This window comes from Lepidothrix coronata, unplaced genomic scaffold (genome assembly GCF_001604755.1).
Source record: "Lepidothrix coronata isolate B3197 unplaced genomic scaffold, Lepidothrix_coronata-1.0 Scaffold149, whole genome shotgun sequence".
NCBI classification, from domain to species: domain Eukaryota; kingdom Metazoa; phylum Chordata; class Aves; order Passeriformes; family Pipridae; genus Lepidothrix; species Lepidothrix coronata.
Window position 1 is genome coordinate 368,842 of NW_016690329.1, and position 23,067 is coordinate 391,908.

At 46.9% G+C, this 23,067-nt stretch overlaps 1 protein-coding gene across 2 annotated transcripts in view; it reads left to right on the plus strand.

The window, feature by feature from the left end:
* The window catches only part of VWC2L (von Willebrand factor C domain containing protein 2-like), a 122,708-nt gene that overhangs the window by 84,704 nt on the left and 14,937 nt on the right, over positions 1 to 23,067 (plus strand). For both annotated transcript variants that reach the window (XM_017828562.1, XM_017828561.1), the window contains exon 3: positions 10,770 to 10,899. In XM_017828562.1, coding sequence (XP_017684051.1) covers positions 10,770 to 10,899 — 130 coding nt within the window. The remainder of the gene's footprint in view (positions 1 to 10,769; positions 10,900 to 23,067) is intronic.

Here is a 23,067-nt window from a genome sequence, read left to right on the forward strand (position 1 = left end):
ATAGGTGAAAGAAGATGGTCTTTACGCAGAATTTGGGTAAAAAAAAAAATCCATGTCTTCCAGTTGTCTTCCCCAGTTTGTAGTAATACATGGAGGCCCCAAAAGCTCAGAGCTCAGTGGCACAGGCTGTGCTACACACAGACTGTCTCAGAGCTTCCCATTGAACTAGATGAGACCCAAACCTTGAGCAGGATTCAAACCCACCAGGAACTGAGCACAAGCCCCCATTTTAATCCCAGTGCACTGCCCAGTGTGGCAGCGCAGTGCAGAGTTGGGCCTGTACTCGCAAGCCCAAGGGATTGGTATTTTTCCAGTAAATATGACACAGGAATTAAAGTGTGCCCAACATTTGTACTGCCAGAGCTGTGGCCAGGCTTTCAGTTATTCACTCCAGGAAATAGCCCGTTGGCTCTGCTTGCTTCCAGAGAGCTGCTGAAAGAGAGGGGATATCTCTGCACAGCCAGAGGAGAAGCTCTGGCGCTTCCCCTCCCCTCCCTCCATTGCTGCTGGAGCTGTGCTGTTAAGAAAATGGAATGTGTGGTACACGCAGCCACTACAAGCTCCTTCCAGGAGTGGTAAAGTCAAGTCCGAGGCTTTATTTCATGCCAGACAATGCTCAGTGGGGCCAAGGAGAGAAGGGCTTATCCCTTGGCTCTCCCGGGCTGTGTTCGTCTCTGTCACACAAGGTGTTTCTGTGGGGCTGGTGAATGTGAGGTCCTCAGGTCATCAGCTTATGAAGAAGGATGTCATCCTTAGAAACATTCCCAGTTCATTAGTGAGAAGGTTTTCTAGGAAACTGTTTCCTACCAGAGTGAGGGAAAGTGCAGGTGTGTGTTTGTTGCCACTGGAATGTGTTTTATGTTGCATTCATTAAAAATAATGCTCAATTAGCCAATTATTCTAGATATTGTTTTAAAGACTATAATTAGGTAAGTCATGTAGTGACAGTGCTCAGTCTACTTACAAGATAAAAATACATGTAGCATTAGGCTTCCTTACTCTGTTCTGTGGTACAGTTCAGAGGGAATTCTTTGGGAATTACAGCAGAATCAGTGTGCTAGGAGGAACATTAGCTTTGAAGCAGCTCCTCAAAGCAGGGAATCTCTAAATCTGTTAACTGTGGTCATCCCTTTCTGACCAAGGGTTAGCCCAGTGTGCTCCCTGTGTTAGCAGATCCCAGTGTATTCTCTTATCACAGGTAACCCATTCAAACCCATTTTCATTTCACATTCTCCCCAGTTTGTGCTCATAACCAAGTGTGACAACATCCTCTGAGAGACAGAAACCTCCTGGACCCTGCTGGCTTCTTTCCTGGGGGTTAGGCACTGACAACTGGGTACAAGGGGCAGAAAGGAGAATTTGGAAAATGCCTTCTCCACAGTGCCAGCTGGTAAAGAGCTGCAGGTTGTCTGTGGCTATGAACTGCTGTGGCTCCATGGATCAGGAGTGGCCCACTGGGATGTTACACTGGTGTTCAGTGCCAGGCAGGTAGTCCTCTGTGGAGTTTGCATGATGCTGACCTGGGATAAGGGCTTGTCCAAGGGAGCTCCCACAAAGCCCAATCCGCCCTGCCAGAAAGTGAAGAGTAAGTCCAGGCTATCAAAAAAGGGACAGAGAGTGGAGAATGAGAGAGAAAAGTATTTGCCCCCTCCCTCCTCTCAATGCACTGGTAATGGGGTCGCTGTCAAAGCCCAGGAGCAAAGGGAACCACAACCACAGCAAACCCCAGTAGACGTGATCTCAGCCCCCACCCACTGCTTGGCAGGACAGGGCTTTGGAGCAGGGCCTGGAGACAGTGAAGAAGAAGGGTATGTGTGTGTAGGTGCACTACACCCTGCACTGAGCACCCTTGGGCTCCTCTGCCCTCAGCAGCGTAAAGGAAAAAAGCAAGTCAGCTCCTAACGGCTCCTTGGACATAGACTCGGGATCAGCCAACATGTCTTTCCTTGGGAGGAGAAAAAGGTGATGGCATGTGTTGATGGAGAACAGTAATGGGCTCTTGTCTCCAGCTCCAGTGCTGGAGTGAACCCTGAGCTCAGCAGCAGTGAGCAAGGGCAAAGCATTCAGGAAGGAGCTGCTCCTTTGAGGGGAAGGAGGGAGCATGTTGGGGTGGTGATGGGATGCAGGAGCTCTGGGGGGTGAGACCGGCTTCCCTTAGGGCACAGGAGGTGCAAAACTCTGTGAAATGCCAAGTCTGAGGGTGACAGAGCACCAAAGTCTGCAGCGGGGCAGGAAGAGCTCCCACCTGCCTGTGATGGCTGCAGCCCAGCCAGGAGTCACCACCAGTCCCTCACTGTGATGCTTTCCAGCCTGAGCTGTGTGGGGACACGGAGTTTGTCTTCAGACGAAGCAGACTGGCTCAAAGATTGCATTCAGTTCAGTGAACAGCCATCATCTGTCTGTCCTGTGGGTAAAGGAGTCCAAATTCATCCCTGGTGTAGATCTGCCTGGCCAGTACTGTGGCTGTGCATCTGATGATCCAGACAGGAAACGGCAGGAGAAGGAATGGGACCAAGGTCCAAACCTCCTCCAAGGTGATATGGCTGGTTATATTATACCTACCTTCTTAATACAAATTCCCTGTTTTATCAGTGCACAGAGCTGATCTTGCCACCTTCTCCCATTTTTCAGCATCAACAAAGGAAGAAACAGCAGATTTGGGTATAGGGAAAACACGTGTGAAACCTTTCTGACCAGGTTCTTAGTTCCTTTTTCCCTGCTCCAAGAAGGTTTCTCCTAGACATGGCTCCTTCATTGCAAGAGCCGACTGGGAGGGAATGGAGAGCAGGACACTGCCAGCTGGACTCACATTCCCTGTTGACATTAAAAGGGACTTAACAAATGTGAAGCACACAGAGACGTTTGTCTGTGTCCGAACAGGGCTGTGCATCACACTTTGGAGCCACAGTCCCATCTGTCATATCTATAACCTTTCAGAAGGAGTCCCTTCTCTGTGCACTGGGCATGTCTGAACTGAAAAACTATTGTAATAAAGTATTAAAAATTATCACCTAAGTAATAGAGAACTCCAGTCCCCTCAGCCCCAGGGTAGGTGAGGTGCAACTATTGTAAGGAATAAAATGAGACATATATCAAAGCAAAGGGAGCGTTCTTATGGAAGAAGTGCAAAGTCATGTTTTTACAGAAAGCTTCACTGCTGCTCTTGGGAGAGAAAAGCAACCACGAGACTGCAGATACACAGCTCCCGTGGAAGAAGGGCCAGGACTCGGCTCAAGGTTGTCTCTCTCTCATCAGCTAATGGAGGAGTCACTCTTCAGATCCAGACATGGTTCCAGCAGCCTTTTAAACTCATCAAATTGTGTGGCACAGATCAAGCCTGAGTACAAAGCTCCTAATGCCGTCACAGCCCTGAACCATCGGACGTGGGCCCGGGACAGCCCTGGTGAGGCACATCTTCTGTGCTTCTCTCCCTCATCTGGCTCACTGATCTGTGTAGCTCCCCAGGAAGTTTTAGAAAAAGATGGCCAGGATGATGTTGTTTCCAGGTATGGATAGGCATGCTCAGGGGATGAGGGAAAGAGAGGAATACATGACTTCTGAGGTGGATTACAGTATCCTTATGCCTTTCCATCTCCAGAATCCAAGCCTGGTCACCAGAATGCTGGAAAGCCTCAGAGATGTGAACAGACAAGCAGCAGTTACAGGGGTAACTCAAGTGGAGCTTTGGTTGGAGGGCTGCTGTAGGCTGAGAAAATAGGCAAAGTCATGTTCAACCTCCTTGTGATGGGACTACTTTGAGTACAGGATGGAGTCACCATTTACAGAAAATGTTTTCAGGAATGTATTTGAGTGTCTCTTGTCCTTTCCATTGAGGAAATCTGTATTTCATTTCAGTCTTACCTAGTAATGTTTGTGTGTGTGTGTGTTGGGGGCTCCCTTAGAAAAACAGGATCTCAGCATCCGCTTCTGCTGCTTCTTGGAAGCCAGCTCCTTGGTTCAGCCAATCTGCAGTATGGTGCAAGCATTTTTCAATTTTTGGATGGCTCAGTTCATTTGTATTGCTAGTGCTCCATGTAAGTAGGATCCAGCTCCAGTTTTTTCGCTGCAGATAAATTATCTAATGACTTAGTCGTTTTTTTCCTGTTGCAAAGTCATTTGCAACCTGATGGTGTTTTCCATGATTGTACTCATCTATAATCACTGAAGAGGTTGTTTATTTGAGCAACTTTCCACCTTTGGAAAATCCAAGGGGTTACAGTTTCTGTAGTGTAATTTATACTGTAGCTACACTGGCTGGGTGAGTGATTTTTATTTTATTAAGTACGTGACAAAAATGAGTGACATTTTTGCTGCTAACAGTAAAAGCAAAGCAAGCAGCCCAAAAGAGAAGTGAGGAGATTTCAGTCTCACCTTCAGGTGGGACTCAGTCACCAGCTCCTTCTCCACCCGTTTAGCACCTGCAAAATTTCTCGACTGAAAGCTTTCTCTGAATTTTCCTGCAGTCTCCTGCTAATCTGCCTGAGATCACAGGCAATTTCAATAACAATGAAAATTATTCTAATTTCGACTCCAGGAGTATCTCTGATGAACGCTATCCCAGTTCCTTTCTTATTCCTCTCCCCTGGTTTATGACTTTCCACCTCAGCCATAATGCAGAAGCCATTTTTGCCTCCGAATTGATTCATCAGGTCCTTTTAAACTTTCTTCCCTTTCTTGCTTCCTGCCAGTAAATTCACCACCTGAAACTGTAGCTACAGAAATAATTTCCATCAGAATTGCCATTGTCCTGAGCATCATTAAAAGTTACAGCTGCTCTTAAGATATAAGTGCCCAATTTGACAGAGTTCACTTTCCATTGCCCTGCTTTTCCTGCTGTTCCGTCTGGATCGAGCAGGATGCCACCAGTCCAGGCTGTCTGAGGAGAGAGGCTGAATGGGATTGTCCTGAAAGATGGAGAGATTGACAGCAGCAATGGTTTTTGGTTTTCCTTCCCTTGGAGTCCAGGGGATGGGACACATCCAGACGTGTAGGCAGGAGGTGCATGTGGATACAGCTTGTGGATCTGAATCTATGGCAAGGTCTGCAGAAGTGCCAGGTTAGATCCAGTACATTCCAAACCACTTTGACGTTAGTAGAAATGGAGAGGATGTAATTTCCTGTTTAAGGGGTTGGCATTTCTTTTTCTAACATGTTCTCAGGGGAGGAAGCATTGCAATTCCATACTCAGTGAAACTACCATGAAAAGCCTTTTTCCCTTTTGCAATATCACCTAGAAAAGGCCTATCCTTACACACCATGTCCCTTTTTGGTGTTTAAACATGTCTGATTAAGGTTCCCAGTGATACCAAGAGTTCTGGCATCTCCTCGGCATTTGTTCTGATGTGATGGATCTTTGGGTTTCCCCAGGGCTCAGAAAGAAAAGCTCACTGCCTTAATTTCTTGGTTATACACCACTTCAAATTCCAGTTGACCAAGCAGATTTCTCCAGTCATTCTGGCCATGTTGTAAATTCACCTGTTTGATGTGGAAGGCATCACAGGCCCCCATAACAGATGTATTCAATTCCATGGAAATACTTAGACTGTATTCTACTAACTTGAACAGCCCCTGTATGATGATCAGTAGGTCTATTGTAACATGATTAGATGGTTATAAACACTTACATGTAGCTTTTCTATTTCATTTCCCCGAAGAAATGTCAAGTATTCCCGATACAATACTCATAAAGTTTGTAGTGCTCTGTAGCTGTCTGGCAGTAGCTGTGTATAACTGATGAAGGGCTGTTGTGTGTCAGACAGCACAAGGACATGGTCCCTGTGTGATCACTTCATGGCACCTTCTCAATGAGATGAAGTCTTCCAGGATGGGATTATGGGACATTCTTGTACAAAAACCCTCTTCAGGCTTAGCTGGAGAGTGTAGGAAGGAGGAGGAAGAGAGCAGCCCAGCAAATCCCAAGAACTGGATCTCAGAACAGATGACTGGAGGGCAGTTGCAAGAATTTGCCATAGCTTTGAGCAGCCTCGGTGCTGGCTCCAGCACAGATGTGAGCCTTCTTCCACAAGGCTGGAAACCCAGGTGCAAAGAAAACACCAGACAGCTGCAAGTCTTTTCTTGAAAAGTGAGGGGAGGTCCAGAGCATTGGGAAGTAAGTGGCTGTGCTCAACATGTCTGGAGGAGCTGGCATCTGAATTCATAGAGTGGGCAGTCACAAGGAGCAAGGTCTCTGTCCAGTCTGTGTTAATGATACAGGATCCACTGGCTCTTGAAGTACTTAGGTGCCAAATGACACTTCAGTCTTGGAAGGCTGTTGGAAAATGAGCAGCATTTTCCCAGCTCCTGGAGGGGTATGAGCCTCACACCCTGAGTCTGAGTGAAACCAGCTGGAAGAATCACAGCTCATCACAGGAGACTGCAGCCTTGAAACCAGGTCTGAGATCTCTTGTGGGCTGGGTGACAGCCCATGTGCAGGACTGACGTGAGCGCACTTGGAAACCACAGTTATCCTGGTGAGTGTGGCAGGGGAGCCAGAAGTGATGTCGAGGAAAATTGCTTCTGATTGACAGAACAAACAGGTGAAGAAAAAGTATCAGTCACATGTCACCTTCAGAGTTTTTAGTTTGTCTTGGGTAAATCACTCCCTTCCCACCTCTCTAGAGATATTCGTGTAGAAGCAGCTAAGAGTGATTGACAAGCAGACTGTGACACAGAAATCCTCATGGCAAGCAGGGAAGAGGAGGAATGCACAATAATGTTTCACACACACACACATATATATGTATGTATGCTTCTTCTGTCCACTCTAGGGCAACACTTACTACTCAGTGAGGAGCTTTTGCAGGGCAATGTACGCGTGATGGAAAAGGCTTTCATGTGTTTGGGGCAGCAGAGAGGTGGCTTGGGGTGGTGTAGTTGTGGACAAGGGAGAAATACAGGTGAGTTCAATAAGTATTTGGGACAAGAGAATTCCAATGACTAAATGAGATGACTGAGGTGGAGTAAAGTTTAAGTCTTGCAGAAGTTTCTTGCAAGACCTTGACTAAAAACTCGAAGTTTTGTGTGTCGGTTATTAGTGTGATTGTACCCACTGCCTTGGTCTAAAAAAATGTTTGATCCAGATCTCTTCAGCTGTAAAAAAGCATTAACAAGTAGATTTAAACATTAAGTTTTGAGTTCAGATTTCTGTTTTCTCCACCTCTCCCTTAAGTTTGTGAATGGTCACGTTTTTAGGCTATTTTCCTCAAGAATTGTTTGATCATGTGATCTCTCTGTCTGTCCACCAGTCTTTCTGGAGGACCTGAGGGCTTGCTGGAGCCCTCACAGACATCTCAGAGGGGTGACATTTCTGTGGGTTTATGAAACCTCGTAGCTGACTAAAGAACCACTTGGTGCCCAACCCTGTAAGACAGGGAGACCCATATCACTGAGAGGAGTAGCTGGATGCTGTTAGCAATCATAATTCCTACATATCCTGGCATTTGCTTCCAAAGAGAGGATGAAAGCGGTGGGAACTGGTGTGAAGGGGTGCAGGAGTGAAGATTAGGAGATGTGGTGTCCACATCCTGTTTGGCTTCCCGATTTCCCCTGCTCAGGGTGTATCTTGTTTTTCATTCTGTTCCTTTTGCTGCCTTTTTCATTTGTTTGTTTATATCATCTATCAAGTTTGTCATTATGTGCTCATGCACATAAAATCTTTATTAGCCATGTGTATTCTTTATTCTCTGTTTTAATTTTCCTTCCTTCTTCCTTCGTTAACAAACTCTGCTGATTCCAGATGTTTCCCATTTGACAGCACCTGAGATTTAAGGTTTTCCAGCCACACAACAGAACAAGTGCTGACTCCTTCCTCTGGCCACCCTGGTGTGTGTGACGGAGCCCTTTCCTTTTGGGCAGTGGTGAAGAGAATGTTTCTTCACCAGTGTCTCTTGAAATCCTTCCTAAAAGTCTTCTAAGAGATTATTCTGCCTTGGGCAGCTGGAGTAAATAAATGATCACCTTTGTGATCCTTTAATCTTAACAATGTGTCCAGAATAATCAGTTTAAGGGACAGCAGTAAAGCATTTGCACTGTCCGTGTGGGACAGTGTCCTCTCTCTTTCCTACTCCAGAAACCCTCTGTATTTTTTCAACCTCCTTTTCCAATAGGGATGAGTTTCTTTTCTGGAACTGGTGTTTCAACTTCAGTGGCTACAGAAGTGAAACCACCCCTCTTCCATGGGGTCAGGAATCAGGAAACAAAGTTTTGGGATGTATTTCACTGGTTCCCTGTTTGTCATTTTGCTGCTGGGTCTACCTACTGCCTGTATCCATAGAGAGGACTTTTTTAGCTAATTGTTCCCCAAGGAGGATAGCTCCAGGGAAAGCAATAGCTTGGCTGCAGAGCCTGCAGACAACAGTTTAAAGATGCTCAATCAGTGTGCTTGGGGAAAAGTCCTTTCTGAAAGGGCAGGGTTTTGCAAATCGGATCCCAAAGCACATCCCATGGGAGAAAGTGCTAAGACATTCATAAACTAAGTGGACAGGAGGGCTGGAGTCACCCATGGATGTGAGGGGCTGGGGAAGAGCCATGGTAAGGGGCACTGGCAAGTGAGAAAAATGGTCACACAGAGGAAGATCCTGGTGGCAAGACCAAGGAGCTTGACTTTGATACAGTGGGGAAGAGGAGGTGGCAGAGAAAAGTCTGATTGATGCCAAGGCAGCCTTTGCTTTTGCTGGCTGCTCATTCCTTGTCCCCGCCGGGGTGTGCTCTCCTGCTTTAATTGTGCACAGTTCTCCCCTCTTGGAGAGCTGCTCTCCGTGCCAGGGAACATCATGGTTTATTGCAGTGTCACTGTCAGGTTACACTGACAACGCTGAAGCAAAAGATGTGCACGTCGTGTCTCATTTGCTCAGAGCAGAGTTGTTCAGGGGCACCTTCTGCTTGTGCTGATCATCTTTAAGCCATGGATTGGGCTGCAGTCCTGGAAACCCATCCCATATTTCTTAGCATTGCAGGCAGCGTAGTAGTGAGGATGGGTACAAGTCCTGGAGGATACGGCAGTGAAAGGCTCCACAAATCACAAGATCTACTTCTGCTGCTCCGTATAATTAGCGATTAAAATGAGTAAAAACAAAGCAGCAATTTTCTTATTGATCCCCCAGCAAATAGTTCTGTCTATTTTCTGCTGTATTGTTTCTTCTTATTAAATAGCCTTGAATAAGAAATGTCAGTCAAATGAATTTAGATTCCTGATGCTTCAGACGGAAATCAAAGCAGGATTGAATGAGGAATGATAATTAGAGAGAGGAATTCCACCTCCACATGCTTCTTCCCTTGCTCAAGGAGTGCTGATTTTATCTAAATTGCCAAAGCCGTGAGCAAATGAAAGGTGATGGGAATTATAGACTGCAGACGCTGAGACAAAGCAAGGGAAGCTTTAATTAGTGCGTTTTAAGGTAGAAATGAATTTCCTGGGAATAAATTATTAGACTCAAGACATATGGAGCTTCTTAGAGGTGAACTGAAAAGCTTTTTACCTGCCAGAACCAGGGCTCATCTGTCTTGTAGAAATGAGTGACCCATCACTGCGATCTGCAACACATCAGGATTAATCCTTCTTTCTTTACATCTCGCTTTTTCTTTTTTTTTTCTTTTTTTTTTTTTTTTTTTTTTTTTTGTTTTTTTATGTTGGGGAATTCCCATTGCTGCAGACTCCCATCAATGCAACATAAAGCAGAATTTTTTTCCAATACCCACATTTAATCATTCAAGTGTAGGTGATGGATCTACCATTGCTGAGAAAATGGGAGGTACATATTGAACCTACTGGTACTGAAAGGAAGTTATTTTCCTTTCATTTCTTCTCTTGTTCTCCTTTCTTAGCTCTGTTGTCATCCTTTCATCACACTTCCACACACATAAGTCACTGGGAACCTTAAACCACTGACCTTTCTGTTTTTCAACAGATTTTCGCAGCTTTTCAAAGGGTGAGGCTGTTACAACTCTGTGCTGTTCAGGGGTGGATAGAGATTCCTGTTTGGATTCATGGAGCTGAAACGAATCCATTTAGCTGTGTGCTTTAATCCAAAATTCCCTGACTCAGCTGAATTACTCAGTCTCTTAATTATTTACATATTTTGTGTGAGTCTGTTGCTCACAGACCTTGTTGAAGCAAGCAGGAGAGGGGCCAGGACCAGAACTAATGGTAATGTTTTGGGAGTGCTCACAGACTCCAGATGCAGGTGCTGCACAAACACAGAATAAAATGGTTTTGCCCCTCCAAAAGCAACACTGTTCTCCTCTGCCCTGAAAAGGGGGAATGAAAGCTGAGAGGCTGCCAGATGGACAGGCCACCCCAGCAACACCTTTCCAACAGCTTGGGGTGTGCTGGCAGTGGTGGTCTACAAGGCAGAGCAGTATGTCCTGGAAAATCACTCTGTCCTCCCTTCCTGGGATGAACCAACACTCGTCACCTTCCCAAAATCCTGCTCTTCTGGCGCCAGATGCGTCAGATAACACACATGGGGAGAGCAGAGGTACAGCTTAGTGGCTTTAGCTCATTTTTTTGGCAAAGGGACCTAAAGTCTCATGAAGGCTAAAGAACCCCACACCCCCTCTGGGAAAACAAGGCTCATACGCTGTTTTTTCCGATGTTGTGGTGCCTATTTCAGATGTTGCTCTTTTGTCCCGGAGGTTGATTTGTATTACCCATGATGAATGATGCAGTCAAGGGGTATTGAACGCTGATGTGTTTCTCTTATGGCAAGATGGAAATGTTGCAAACTTGTGAGCTGCGGGAGGCACTGGGCTAACCTGAGATTTGTTCCTAGCCCTCGCCATGCGAATGGTGTCGCTGCGAGCCCAGCAATGAAGTTCACTGTGTTGTAGCAGACTGCGCAGTTCCCGAGTGTGTCAACCCAGTCTATGAACCAGAACAGTGTTGTCCTGTCTGCAAAAATGGTAAGAAAGCACTGTGTTGAATTAACAAAGAGATGTAAAGGAAACATTTTATTCGAATGTTGTTACTGATGCATCCGCAGGAGGTTTGCTTCCATTGGCACAGGCTGGCGTTGGGGAGGCTTCTTCTCCTTGTGCATGGCCTTCAGTTATGGGGTGGCAACTGGGAAAATTAAAGGCACCCTTCCTGGCCTGTGTCTTCTCCTGGAAGCAGATGGAATGGCTGACTTGACTAAGGCTTTATAGGACTGAGTCCTGATATTGGTGATTGTTGTTTCATGTCTTTGCTTTTTTCTCATAATTAGTCTAACACAGAACCAAGTCTATGAGAAAACAGAGAGTCTTTGTCCCTAAATTAAGAAACCCAATATCTATTACCCAAGACCAAGGGAAAACTCACCAAATTCAATGGTAGACTTCTCCTGTGGCCAGTAAGACACTCACCAAGCCCAGAACGTGATTAGTTTGTGATTAGTTGTGTGTGTAGTGTTGGCCCTCCCTGTCCTCTGAAGTGATTTCATGAATTGGAGTCTGATTCATCAATACTTTCAAGAAAGGTTTTGGAATGACTGAAAGTACCTCTTTGGAAAAGAAATCTGTTTCCAAGAAGGTCTCCCCAGTCTTGTACCGCAGCCTGTACACACTGTATGTCTCTAAAAAAGCACCTTTCTCCTAATGCGGATGTGAAGACAGATTAAAAGGTAAGATAGCTGCACAGAAACCTCTTCACAGCTTTCTAAACATGTAAAAAATAGCTACTTGGATTCATCTTCTCGTGTTTAGAATTCACGGTCTATATATTTTCTTGTACATACATCACCACTGCTGGATAAGAGTAATGATTGCTTTTGGATCTAAATGAAAATGTTTGCAAAGAAATAACATTTTCAACACATTTTCTGCTCTTTAAAACAGAGAAAAAGTGAAGAGTTGGAAATGCAAAATATTTTTACTAAAGGAACTGGCAAAATTAAAAAAAATGTCTGGAAAATTGTTCCAAAAATACTAATTAAAATCCTAAGGTTTCTATTAAACCGTGATTTCTGCTCCAAAGTATATTTAAGATTTTCACTTAGTTTTGTGTTGCTGTTGGAAAGCAGAAAATGTTCATAGGATATTTCATTGGTTTGTTGTTGTTGATGATGAACTGCAGAGAAAAGGTTTGTTCCCCAGTTCTGTCCACCACCTTTGCTGTGCTTGAGTGTGAGGTTTCCCAGCACACTCAACAAGACTGATGTCTTGGGTTGGTGACCTGGGGGTACCACTGGCCATGGCCGTGCCCGTCACCCACAGCTCAGACTCATTTACACCCAGGAAACGCCGCTCGTGTGTGTTTGGCCTCTGTTCCCATCCTGTGTAGGGTCCCATCCTGAATCCCCCTCATTTACACTGGCTCCACATCCCATCCGGTTTGCGTCCCATGAATCCAACCTGTGAGCATCCCTCAGGCTTCCCAGGAGTGCAGACTCAGAGGTGTCTTCACACAGGTCCAGGAGCTTCTGGATTTCCCTACTGACCCTTCACCACCGTGACCATTTCCCCAGTAACCAAACTCTCCCTCTTTGGGGGTGGGTGACTTCCTGTGTCACAATCCCTGACACCCCTGGTGACCAGGAATGACCAGCATCTTCCTTTCCAAAACAATCAGAGTGCCCAAATAACCAGGGAAAGGGAAAGAAGCAGCTCCTGCTGGTGGGAACAAGGACAGGAGGACAAGAAGGAAAATCAGCCACATGCTGAAGGAACTCTGGGGCACAGATTGGAACCCTCAAGTAGAAGCCAGGAAGCTTCACCCATGGTTTTACCAAATGGTTTCACTCCTCTCTTGGCTCATCTTTGGGGGATACAGATACAAAGCTGTACAGCTGAAACCTGTTTTAGGCAGGGATGTGTTTCTCACCATCCTCTCTAAAGCAGCCTTGGGAATCCTGGTCTCTGGTGCCAGAGAGAATGGGGCTTGCAGCACAGCTCAGCCAGCGGTGGGTCATGGCTGTTCCTTGGGACTGAGGAGCCGTGGAGGGGAGCTGAACCCCTCCTTGTGTCCCAGCCTGGCTGTAGGGATGGGATGTGAGACCTCCCATCTGGGCTTTCTGCTCCTCCTGCTGCAGCTGGAGCTGACTGGCTAACGGTTGGCCAAAGCTTGGAGTTCTGTCTGTATCCATCACAAACGCAATGAAATAATTGACATGGTGATAAAAATTAGTAGGCATCAAGATAGTCTCATTTGTCCTAGGGAATATGGATGAGCATTTTGTTACTGCTCTTGGATGTGGCTGAGTGTGGCACGCTCCCTTACAGTCTGGGAGACTTGGGAGAAAGTAGCAGCCATTGCTGTGTCTCTTCCCATCTGAATCCCTCTGACACATCCTAATGAATGAGGAGCACAACGCTTTCAGCTGTCTGTTCATCTTGAGACCAAAATTTTGTCTTTCAGCTCCCCCCTGCAGCCAGTCAATTAAAGCTCAGTTTCACAAATGCGTGAAGGTAACGCAAGCTGACAGACCCACTTAAATGACTGAACCCCCCCTTTTTAATTTTTTTTGTTTTTTTTTTTCCTTCCATCCAATACCTTTTGCTTTCTGCCAAAGTGGTCAAGACAGTTTCGGTGCCATGTTTCAGCGTGATGAAAAGATTTTACCTTAATCTCAGTCCCTGTGGTCACCATTTTAGACTGGCAAACAGATGAGCTCAAGGAATGCAGTTGTTAGAGGGGAAGAAAAGTCAGTCTCCCGAAGGACATGAATTGCAAATCATCATTTCAAAAGCTACTCTTTAAAATTTTGGAAAATCCTCGTTTTTGGTAAAAACACAGCCCTGCATCATTTGCTGCACTCTGACAGCAGCATGGCTTGCCTGCTTGTTTAGCTGTTGCTGCCCTTACCAGGAGAATAATTTCCTCTCAAGACGTTCAGATTCATGTAAGTCTTAACTCTGTCTTACCAAGGGCAAAATTGCTGTGCAACAGTGAGCACTGGAACAGGCTGCCCAGAGAAGCTGTGGCTGACCCATCCCTGGAAGTGTTCAAGGCCTGCTTGGACCAGGCTTGGAGCAACCTGGCCTAGTGGAATGTGTTGCTGCCCATGGCAGGGGTGGAATGAGATGATTCTTAAGGTCCCTTCCAACCCAAACTGTTCAGTGATTCTGTGATAACGCAAAAATGTGTTGATTCTAACAAGCCTGACCTGAAGATTCATAGAAAGCCAATATCAATTTCCCTGCCATCATTTAGAAGCAGTGTGAACAGGTGGCTTTATTCCTTATTGTCAAAAGAAATGAAGTTGTTGTCTCGTGCTTTGCTAAACACTGCAGCTCCCGCAAAACTGGCTTTGCTTGGCAAGGGATTCCACGATACACATGGGGCAGGAGGAGTTCACTAGGAGGCTGAAATTTGGGGATGAGGGAGGGAGAGGACATTTTCACCTTCATGTCCTATCATCCAATTTGTCAGAGTGGATTTTAAGGGCAATGGCTCCAGGTGCTGTGCAGCATTTCTGTCGTGGAGATGAAAGGTCACTGGATTTCACGTTTCCTGGTAGTGACAGACCGCGGAATTATGGCCCCGAGTTGTTATTTCTAGTCATTGTGACTTCTCCAGACAAAAGTGTGTCAGCTGTTGTTAACTCTCTCCTCTACAGCATCTAAAACTTGCCTGTCACTGTTAAAATCAAGCCCGTGGCTGCCACCATCCACGCTGTCCCCCCTGCCCCCAGGCTTTCCTGCAGTTCAAAAAGGAAATCCATCCACTCTGCCTGTGCCAAAGCCTTTCCACACAAAAATCCCAGTGAGCTCTCCATCCTCCTTTAGTCAGGGCTGTGGACACGCCCATGTGGTGTTGCTCATACCTCCTCTGGGCCTTCTCACCTGACCCTGAACTCTTCATTTCCCAACCTCTGCTTGTCCCTCCCCATAAATCCATCCAGTGCTGCGGTTGAGCCCCATTGTTGGTGGAACGTGTGTGTTTTTAACACCTTTCTTATGCATCGCTTGGAGGTTGCTGTTTCCATTTCCTTCTCCCCCTTGGATGTGGTCTGGCAAGGCTGCAGGGTGCAGGGATGGGGGGGATCCCCAGTGTATCATCCCTCACATCTCTTAATCTGGTTTAATCTGTGATACAGATTAAATCGGTTCCTCCTTTTTGCCAGCTCCAAGCAACTCTCCCCTCCTGCTGTGCACAGAGGGAGAAATTCTCTGTGTTCCACCTTCCTCCCTGTGCTGTTTGCCAGAGCTGAAACCACCCGCTCCCAACATGCCCTTTCCTGGGGGTGTGAGTAGATGTGCTCCAGCAGGGAGTCCCCATGGGGCCTTGGAGGTCCTTCCAAGGACTGATCCTTGGTCACTGCTCTCAGGGGGCTCAGCCTCACGCCACTTGTGCATCCATCCACCATCTGCCACTCTGTGGAAGGAAAACCAGATGCAATTCCCAGCTGGCAGCCTCGCAGCTGCCCTGGGAAAGGCTGGAGCTGAGCGGAGGTGAGGAGAGGGCAGTGCAGGGCACCTGGCACCCCCTGTTCTCCTGATTTTACAAAGGGCTCCTTCAGAATTGTATCCAAAAGTAGTCTTGACATTAGCAAAAACTCATCGTCCTGGGGGTTTTTATGGCACAGCTGTGTCAGGAAAATTAATTTTAAAATTCTCATAAGTGCCACAATAGAATTGTTAGCTTCTTGTCCTCTCTAAAGTGTGAAATGCTCTGCAGAATGTTTCAAAGGCACTTTCCCCATTTACACATGCATTAACACAGCTGCAAAAATAGTCTTTGCTGTGGTGCTTTCATTTTCTTGAGGGATGAACAGAATAAGTATTATAAATTTCTGATTTGGGGTCTGGTTTTGCCTTTAATTCAATGTTTGTTGCCACCAATCCTCAACAAAAGAATTTGTTACCCAACAAGCCAGATAACAGCTAACATGTCCACAGTGAAATATTTCTTGGCAAGTGTGCTTACTCAGCCTGGGCTTCTGGAGACATTCCTGATGGAATACTGGGCAGCAGGAAGACGTTTTGTAGATAATCTGTCACTGGGTCTTTAATTAAAGTTTTAAATTATCACAGTTGATACAGATTTCCAAGTAAAGAGGCTGATTCTGCCCTCCACATACAAATAAAAGATCCCATTGACCTTCAGCAGATTTTACATTGGTAAAATAGCATGTCTTCAGGCAAAGCTCTTGTGGGTATTTATTATAATATGCTATAAATATTAATAATTCCCTACAAATGTCTCCATATTTGAGGGCATGAGCACAGAAGTGAGTAAATAATAATTTATTTCCGTGCATATAAACCCACATTTTACCTAAGCTTCTCTCTTGATTCACTGAGAATATAAACTTGCTGCTCATTATTTCTCTGTTGAAGTTAATTTGAAATAAGCATTCTGCACCCCAGCCTGATCCTGCTGTAACACAGCACATCTTGCTCAGGAAACCCCTAAGGATTTTCCCAGCCCATGGAAGCCAAGGGAACCTTTCCTTTAGCAAACAAATACATTTTCCCCATGTCCCTAAGGGAATTTTGCACATCTCATTTAACACCCAGGGTTAGACCCTCGAGGCTTCAAGGATATGGGAGGACAAAAGGCTAAATGTAAAATCCTTTTAGGTGAAGGTAATGGATTAACAGTGCATGTCGTTAACCACTGTTGACAAAGAGAACTTCCCCACCATGGTCTCTGTTGTTCCAAATTATCAGCTATCTTGAAAAGTGCCAAGATTTTAATATCAAATAATCCAGTGCATGGATATTAAACTACTTGTGCTTTATTGCATAAATATAGCTTGTTATTTATCTGCAAGATGTGGATCGCTGAAGCTCCAGGTCATTGTTTTGGAAAGCTTCTGCTTCTAACCTGATCAGTGACAAAAAAAAAAATCAAGAAAATGTGGGAAAAAAATTACTAAAAGTTTGAGGGGGAAAAAAAAGGAAGGATTTGGGGAGAGGATGTTTTGTCTGCCATTTGATTTTATACAACTGTTGGAGGATAAAGGTGACACCGAAAATGTGGCAAGAGGATGAGAGAAGACTTCATATTCATTTACTTTATGGAAAACAGTGATTTGGAGCCATGGGCAGATTCCTTTAGGAAAAAAAAAACAAACCAACAACTAAATAAAATTCCTCTTCTAATTTATTTCAGAAATTCCTGAAATGGCCAGATTTTAAGGTTGCACTTAACCCCCCTTCAGTCAAAGTCTATGCAATTTGCTGATTGGTTGTGCAGATGCAAGTTGATTGTGACCATCCAAGAGAAGACGTGTTCCCCACGCCGGACTGTGCTGGACTCCACCGTCCTCTCCTGGGTCCCGGAGGCTGAAGGCAGTAGTGTAGTGTAGCCACAGCACCCTTCATTCCTGGTGGATGAAGCCCTGATGGCACCCAGTCACCAGCCAGCCTTGTGGGCACTCGGTCACCCCACGGCCACCACCTCACTGACAGGTCAGGCTGAGGGGGCACAGGAAGGACCGGCTCATGTTCTTTGGGATTACCAGCAGGGATGGGAACTGTGGTGCCCTGTTAGCTCAAGTACAGTGATTTGATTACCAACAGAGAAAGAAAGGATTGATTTAAAAGCTGGTAGAAGATCTAGACTGAAAACAAAGCAGTGTATTTGGGCCAGGCAGACACCAGCCTGACAGAATGCTGCAGTTTGAGAGAAGTCATTTCCCCGAAATTGCCTTTCAGTGGAGCCCATTCATCCCCATCACTTTGGGCCCAGTGGTTAAAGGCGTGTAGGTGCCAAACTTGCTGGTGGAAAGTCGACACGTAAGCACCTGTGAAGAGCCAGACCCTCCATCGCTTTTGGGAATCTCCAGCAGTTGGATTATCCAGATGCTGAAATGCCCTGCTGACTCAAGACTGCCCTGCTCCCTGTGGGCACAGCTGTTGGAAGAGGCATCTGATAACAGTGAAAAGCTTTGGAAAGGTACACAGAGGTTAAACCTTCCAAAATTAGCCATCCTGGTGCTGGATAGCATCAGGGAGGGCTGAGTTGGAGCTGCCACCTCCTGAAGTTTCAAAGAAAGTGAGACTAAAAGAGGCAAGAGAGAGGAAAAGCCTTTAGAGAACAAAAAAGCCATGAACTGAGCAGCGCTTAATGTGATTAACTCTATCACACAGCTCAGTGCTCACACAAAGCAGGAGCTGCTGGACTGTGCAGTGCCAGAGTGACAGGGATGCTGCTGGGAAAAGCTCCATTCAAAGGGAGCTGCCGCAGGAGCCAGCGGGACAGCAGCCCCTGCGACCTGACGTGTTCACCCACACACTCACGGGTCACCTGATGCTGCCCGAGCCTTTGTGGTCTCTTCCTGTGCCCAGCAAGCAAGAAAAGGATAATTCACAAATTAAACACGGCAGGAAAAGGCTCTGCCTGACAGCCAAAGGCCAGGCAGGAGCTGAAAGCTGCTATCCTCAATTTGTACCCCAAGTCCTAACCATGCTTCCGTGCTTCCACCGCAGGAGAGTTCAAAATGCACCCTAAGGAGAAGGGCTGGGGAGGATTATGAGGAGCCATTTGTCAGATGGGACTGGCTCCAAAGCTGTCTTTTAGTGGACACAGCTCTCAGAGATGTGGGAAACGCATTACATGGTCTGCATTGCTCTTTAAACTCAGAAATATTTGTGAGGAAGCTTCTGCTCGTCAGTGATTGTTTCCCTTTTGGAAAATGTTGCTGAAATTTGTGTGCACCAACCTATAGCAGTGGTAGTTCAAGATTCACTATCATCATGATAGTATGGGGGTAGGTGTTATAGAGAGTAGGGGGGGTAGATTTGGGATTTTTTTTGTGGGGAGGAAGTTCCTAGATTCAGATTGGGAGGCCAAGTTCCCTTTGCAGAACACAAGCAGCCAAAGCAGTATTGAAACAAAAGCAGGCGTGGTGTTGCTGTTCAGGTGTGGTGTTGCCTGATCAGATTCTTGGTGTGACTTAAAAGACCAAAGATGACATTATTACCCAGTTACATTGCTGTAAACCATTTCGCTGCAAGAGAAGCCTGAAGCCGAATCCCGAGTCTGTCCCCTTTGGTGTAATGTCTCTGTTTTACTCTGATTTATTCCAGCTGAGGATCTGACCTGCTGATATGCCTGGGTTACTCAGAGGCACATTGCAGGAGGCTGGGGTGTTCTGCATGGTCAGGGTTTCTAAAAGAATTAGAGATGGGTTTGCTTTTGCTGCTCTGGAAGGTTGGGATTGCTAAGCATATCTGTATGAGAAGAGTAGCAGACTCTGTCTTCATGTATTTCTAATTTGATGAATGTTTAATGCTTCTTTTATTGGAGCCTACATATATGTAGAGTAGAGGACTTTACCAAGGGGTTGACTTATGTCAAATAATTGATGTTTGAGCTGCTCCTTTTACACGAAATGCAGACTTTACAGAGCAAAGAGACTGTAATGAAAATATGAATTAAAGATTAGAGCTAAGCAAGTCTGAGAACACTTTGACGTAAGAAAAGCACATGGAAGTTTTCTCCTCCTGTTTCCTTTCCTTCTCTCCACCTTTACTACATCTCCATCCTCTCTCCTTTGGTAGGGTTCCGCATTTCAGCTGCAGCCTTCTGAGAAGGAAAGCAGTGCAGTGTTCTCCTGCTGGGGGTATTACTGCATGTCTGCACATCCCAGCCTTGCCAGTCACCCATCAGTTTGGGTGGAGAGACTGAGAAGTGTTTTTAAGGTGTGTTCTTCTTTATCTCTGCCCCTGATTTACTGATGCAGTGCATCAGCTGGGCAGAAGGAACAGGACTGCAGGCTTGGTGGGACCATTTGCCAGAGGGCCCCACGCTTTGGTACAGCACGTTCTGGTGAGGGTGCAAGGACGTTGTGTCAGTGGCAGCGGGGCTGCTGTGTGACAGTGGCAGAGCTGTGCTGCTGCAGAAGGATGGCGGGAGGCAGTTCCAACTCTGCCATCAGATAATTGCCAGTTCCTGTTGTCCAGAGGTGCTCTTGTGCCCACAGACATCAGCATCCATTTCCTTCCAGCCCCTTGGCCCTCCCCTCTCCCTCTCAGTGAGCTGTCTGTGTGCTCTGGCTGTCCTGGGGTGCTTCCAAGCTCTCCGTGCAGGTCTGCGGGCACAGCACCAGGCCATCACTCCTGCAGCATAAGGCTTCTCGTGCCTCCATTCCTGCAGCACAGGTTTGGCTGGTTGCAGTGGGATCTGCCTTACTGCCCAAGACTGAAGAGCTTAGGCTTGGTTATGAGCCAGTGAAAGCCCAGTGGGAAAGAGGAGAGGATGATGCTTTCTTTGCTTTGGCTGGCTGGGTTGGTGTGGGTCAGTTCCTTGTGCCTCTGGCAGTGTTGATGCAGCTCAGTGAAAGAGGGCTGGGCAGAGAAGTCACGCACGGGTGACAGTCCAGGGAGCGTCAGCACTTTGTAATGGGAGGTGGACTCCAGAATGTCCATATTCCATTTCTGAAATCCGAATTGCAACAAGGAATTCAGTGAGCAGTTTTAAGAAAAAAAATAGATACGGACCAGTCCCACAATTGATGCAAACTGGTGTAACTAAGCCATGTTTTTGACCCAGTTACAAAACTTTCATGCCCAGTAGTGCTGGTAGGGAATCAGTTTGTTAGAATAAATGGAGCAGGAGTCGATGTACCAAAAAAAGAAGCGCTGATGTCCTGCACAGGGGTCTGTTGAGAGGAGATGAGCACACAAAGTTCTCCCCAACCTTTCAAAGCTCAGACTCTTTTCACTGCAGTCGCTTGAGAGCATTTGAAGAAAATGGGAATATGTTGGTCAGAAAATGCTGACTCACCGAAACCTCCCTGGGAAAAAGGCCAATTATAGCAAACTCTCTGTTTGTACGTTGAAAAGGGTCAGGGAAAAACCTTGAAGTGATCAGATGCCCCATTTAATGCTTTCAGAACGAACTGACTCAAATCTGAAGGGTGGAGGGGGTGACATGGTTTTTTAGATGTAGATCTTTATTTGATAATTTGGAACATTTCAAACAGGGAAGACAGAAACGAAGGGGCTTTTTGCTTTATGAATTATTTCAGACAGCCTGCTCTGATTTTTACTAGAAGCTAAAGGTGTTTGTGCCTTTGTCTTTCCCTCCCTATTTGAGTGGGAGAGGAATAGGAGAAATAGGTTTGACTGTGATGGGAAACATCCTTCCCACTCAGCTCTTCCCCTTGCCTGAGTAAGTAGCCAGGTCCAAGACTGAAGGGAGCCTGCAAGAAAGATGGAGAGGGACGTTTTACAAGAGCCTGTTGTGACTGGACAAGGGGCAGTGGCTGCAAACTGATGGAGTAGGTTTTGATTAGATGTTTGAAAACAATTCTTCCCTGTGAGGATGGGGAGGCCCTGGCACAGGTGCCTGGAGAAGCTGTGGCTGCCCCATCCCTGGAAGTGTCCAGGGCCAGGTTGGACGGGGCTTGGAGCAACCTGGGCTAGTGGAAGGTGTCCCTGCCCATGGCAGGGGGTGGAACAAGATGATCTTTAAGGTCTCTACCAACCCAAACCATTCTGTGGGATTAAAATACTCCTCTGGGGTTAGGTGCCCTTGGGACCACCGTTTCTTTCCACACCTGGCAGGAGAAGGCTGTCAGCAGCCAGTGCTTTTGGGAAACCCTTGGCACCTTGCAGGATCAGGGCCTGCAGGCTTTGCTGTTTGCAGAACAGCACCTGGAATTGTGCTTTCTGGCCTGATTGAAATGCATGAGAAATTTCAGGAGGCGTGGGTGGAAGAGCCCTCGTTCGATATTGCGTTGGTATCGCGGAGTCTCATTAGCTCAGGTCAGTGCCTTTGAGTGGTTTCTGGCGTGTGAGCCAAAACACCGGCGCGTTTTGGTGCCGTCAGCTCTCTCCGCGCCCAGGCAGGGCTGCAGCCCCCGGAGCGACCCTCGGCCGGGGGACGCGCTGCCGCCGACGCGGCTCTCGCCGAGCCCGCCGCGTTGGTGTGCGAGTGAAAGGCGCTGGTTTGGTGAGGGCCGTGCCCCCGCTGGGTGTTCTTTCCAGAAAAGCCTCGCTCTCTGATCTCTGACTCATCGCAGCCAGCGCTGACGTCCGAGGGACTCCTTCTGCGGGAGGATTATTCACGGGAGCGGGGCCGCGGCAGCATCCGATGCGTCATCCCCGGTGTGCGCGGGCGGGGCCCTTCCCCGCGGCACCGCTGCCCCCGGGTCACCCACCGGGGCGGTGCTGCCAGCCGGGATGGATGGATTCGGCTGCTCTGCTTCCATTGGTGCGCACAAGGCTCGGGTACCCTCGCGGTGCTACAAGGAAAGCGGCGAGAGGGAATTTCTGGTGACTTTTCAAGCTGTGTCAAACAAAAATGAAATGTATTACAGGGAACGTCAAACTGTAATTATTAAAGACTTGGAAAACTGTGATTAAAAATGAAAACCTGCCTACGGTAGTAACAATTAGGTATATGTGCTATGTTTTGCACACAAACCCACGTTTTTCTCTTGGCTAAATTCGTGTCCCCCTAGAGAGCAAATACACTGTGATCCAGTTCCTGATGCTGGTGTAAACTGGCCTGGCTGCCGTGCTCCCAGGGAGACATCGTGCTTTGGCAGCAGCCGAGGATTTGTCCCCCTCTCCCATTTGTCCGAACAGCTCGACAATGAAGTTTTTACATGCAGAAAAGAGCCAGGGCCAGTTCCTGTGCCCGTATAAGCCCCTTCTTGAAGAGTTTCACATGGATTTGACACCTCTCTCCAAATGGTCGTTTGGGTTTCCCAGTTGGGTCAGCCCATGAAAAAAAGGTGATTACTCTTCTTACAGATTTAGCCCAACTTGTATTTGTGGATCTAAAGGCTCAAGGAGTGCTGATGGAAGGGGAATGGCCTCCAAAGAAGGAATTGCAAGCCCCCAGCAAGAAACCAGGACTCTTCTTACTCCTGTTGGTGGTTTTTGCAGTTGGCACTGCCCCTTCCCTCTGCTCTGTCTTCCCCTTCCCTTTGCTCTGTCTCAGGGAAGCGCTGCCTGGGCCCTCCCTCCTTGGCTTCATGTGTGATCAAGCAAGAAGCTCCTCTCCTATCTGTGGGTTAAAGTGCTGCCTCTGTCCTGTAGCCAGGGAGGAGATAAGAGGATTTCACCAGCTAACTGGGAGCGGTGGCAGTGTCCACACTTGTCAGGCTCACGTGGGATGCTGATGGGCATCACCACACAACTGGGACAACCTGTGCCACACAGGCTGGGCTCTCCCAGCTCCATCGAGGCATC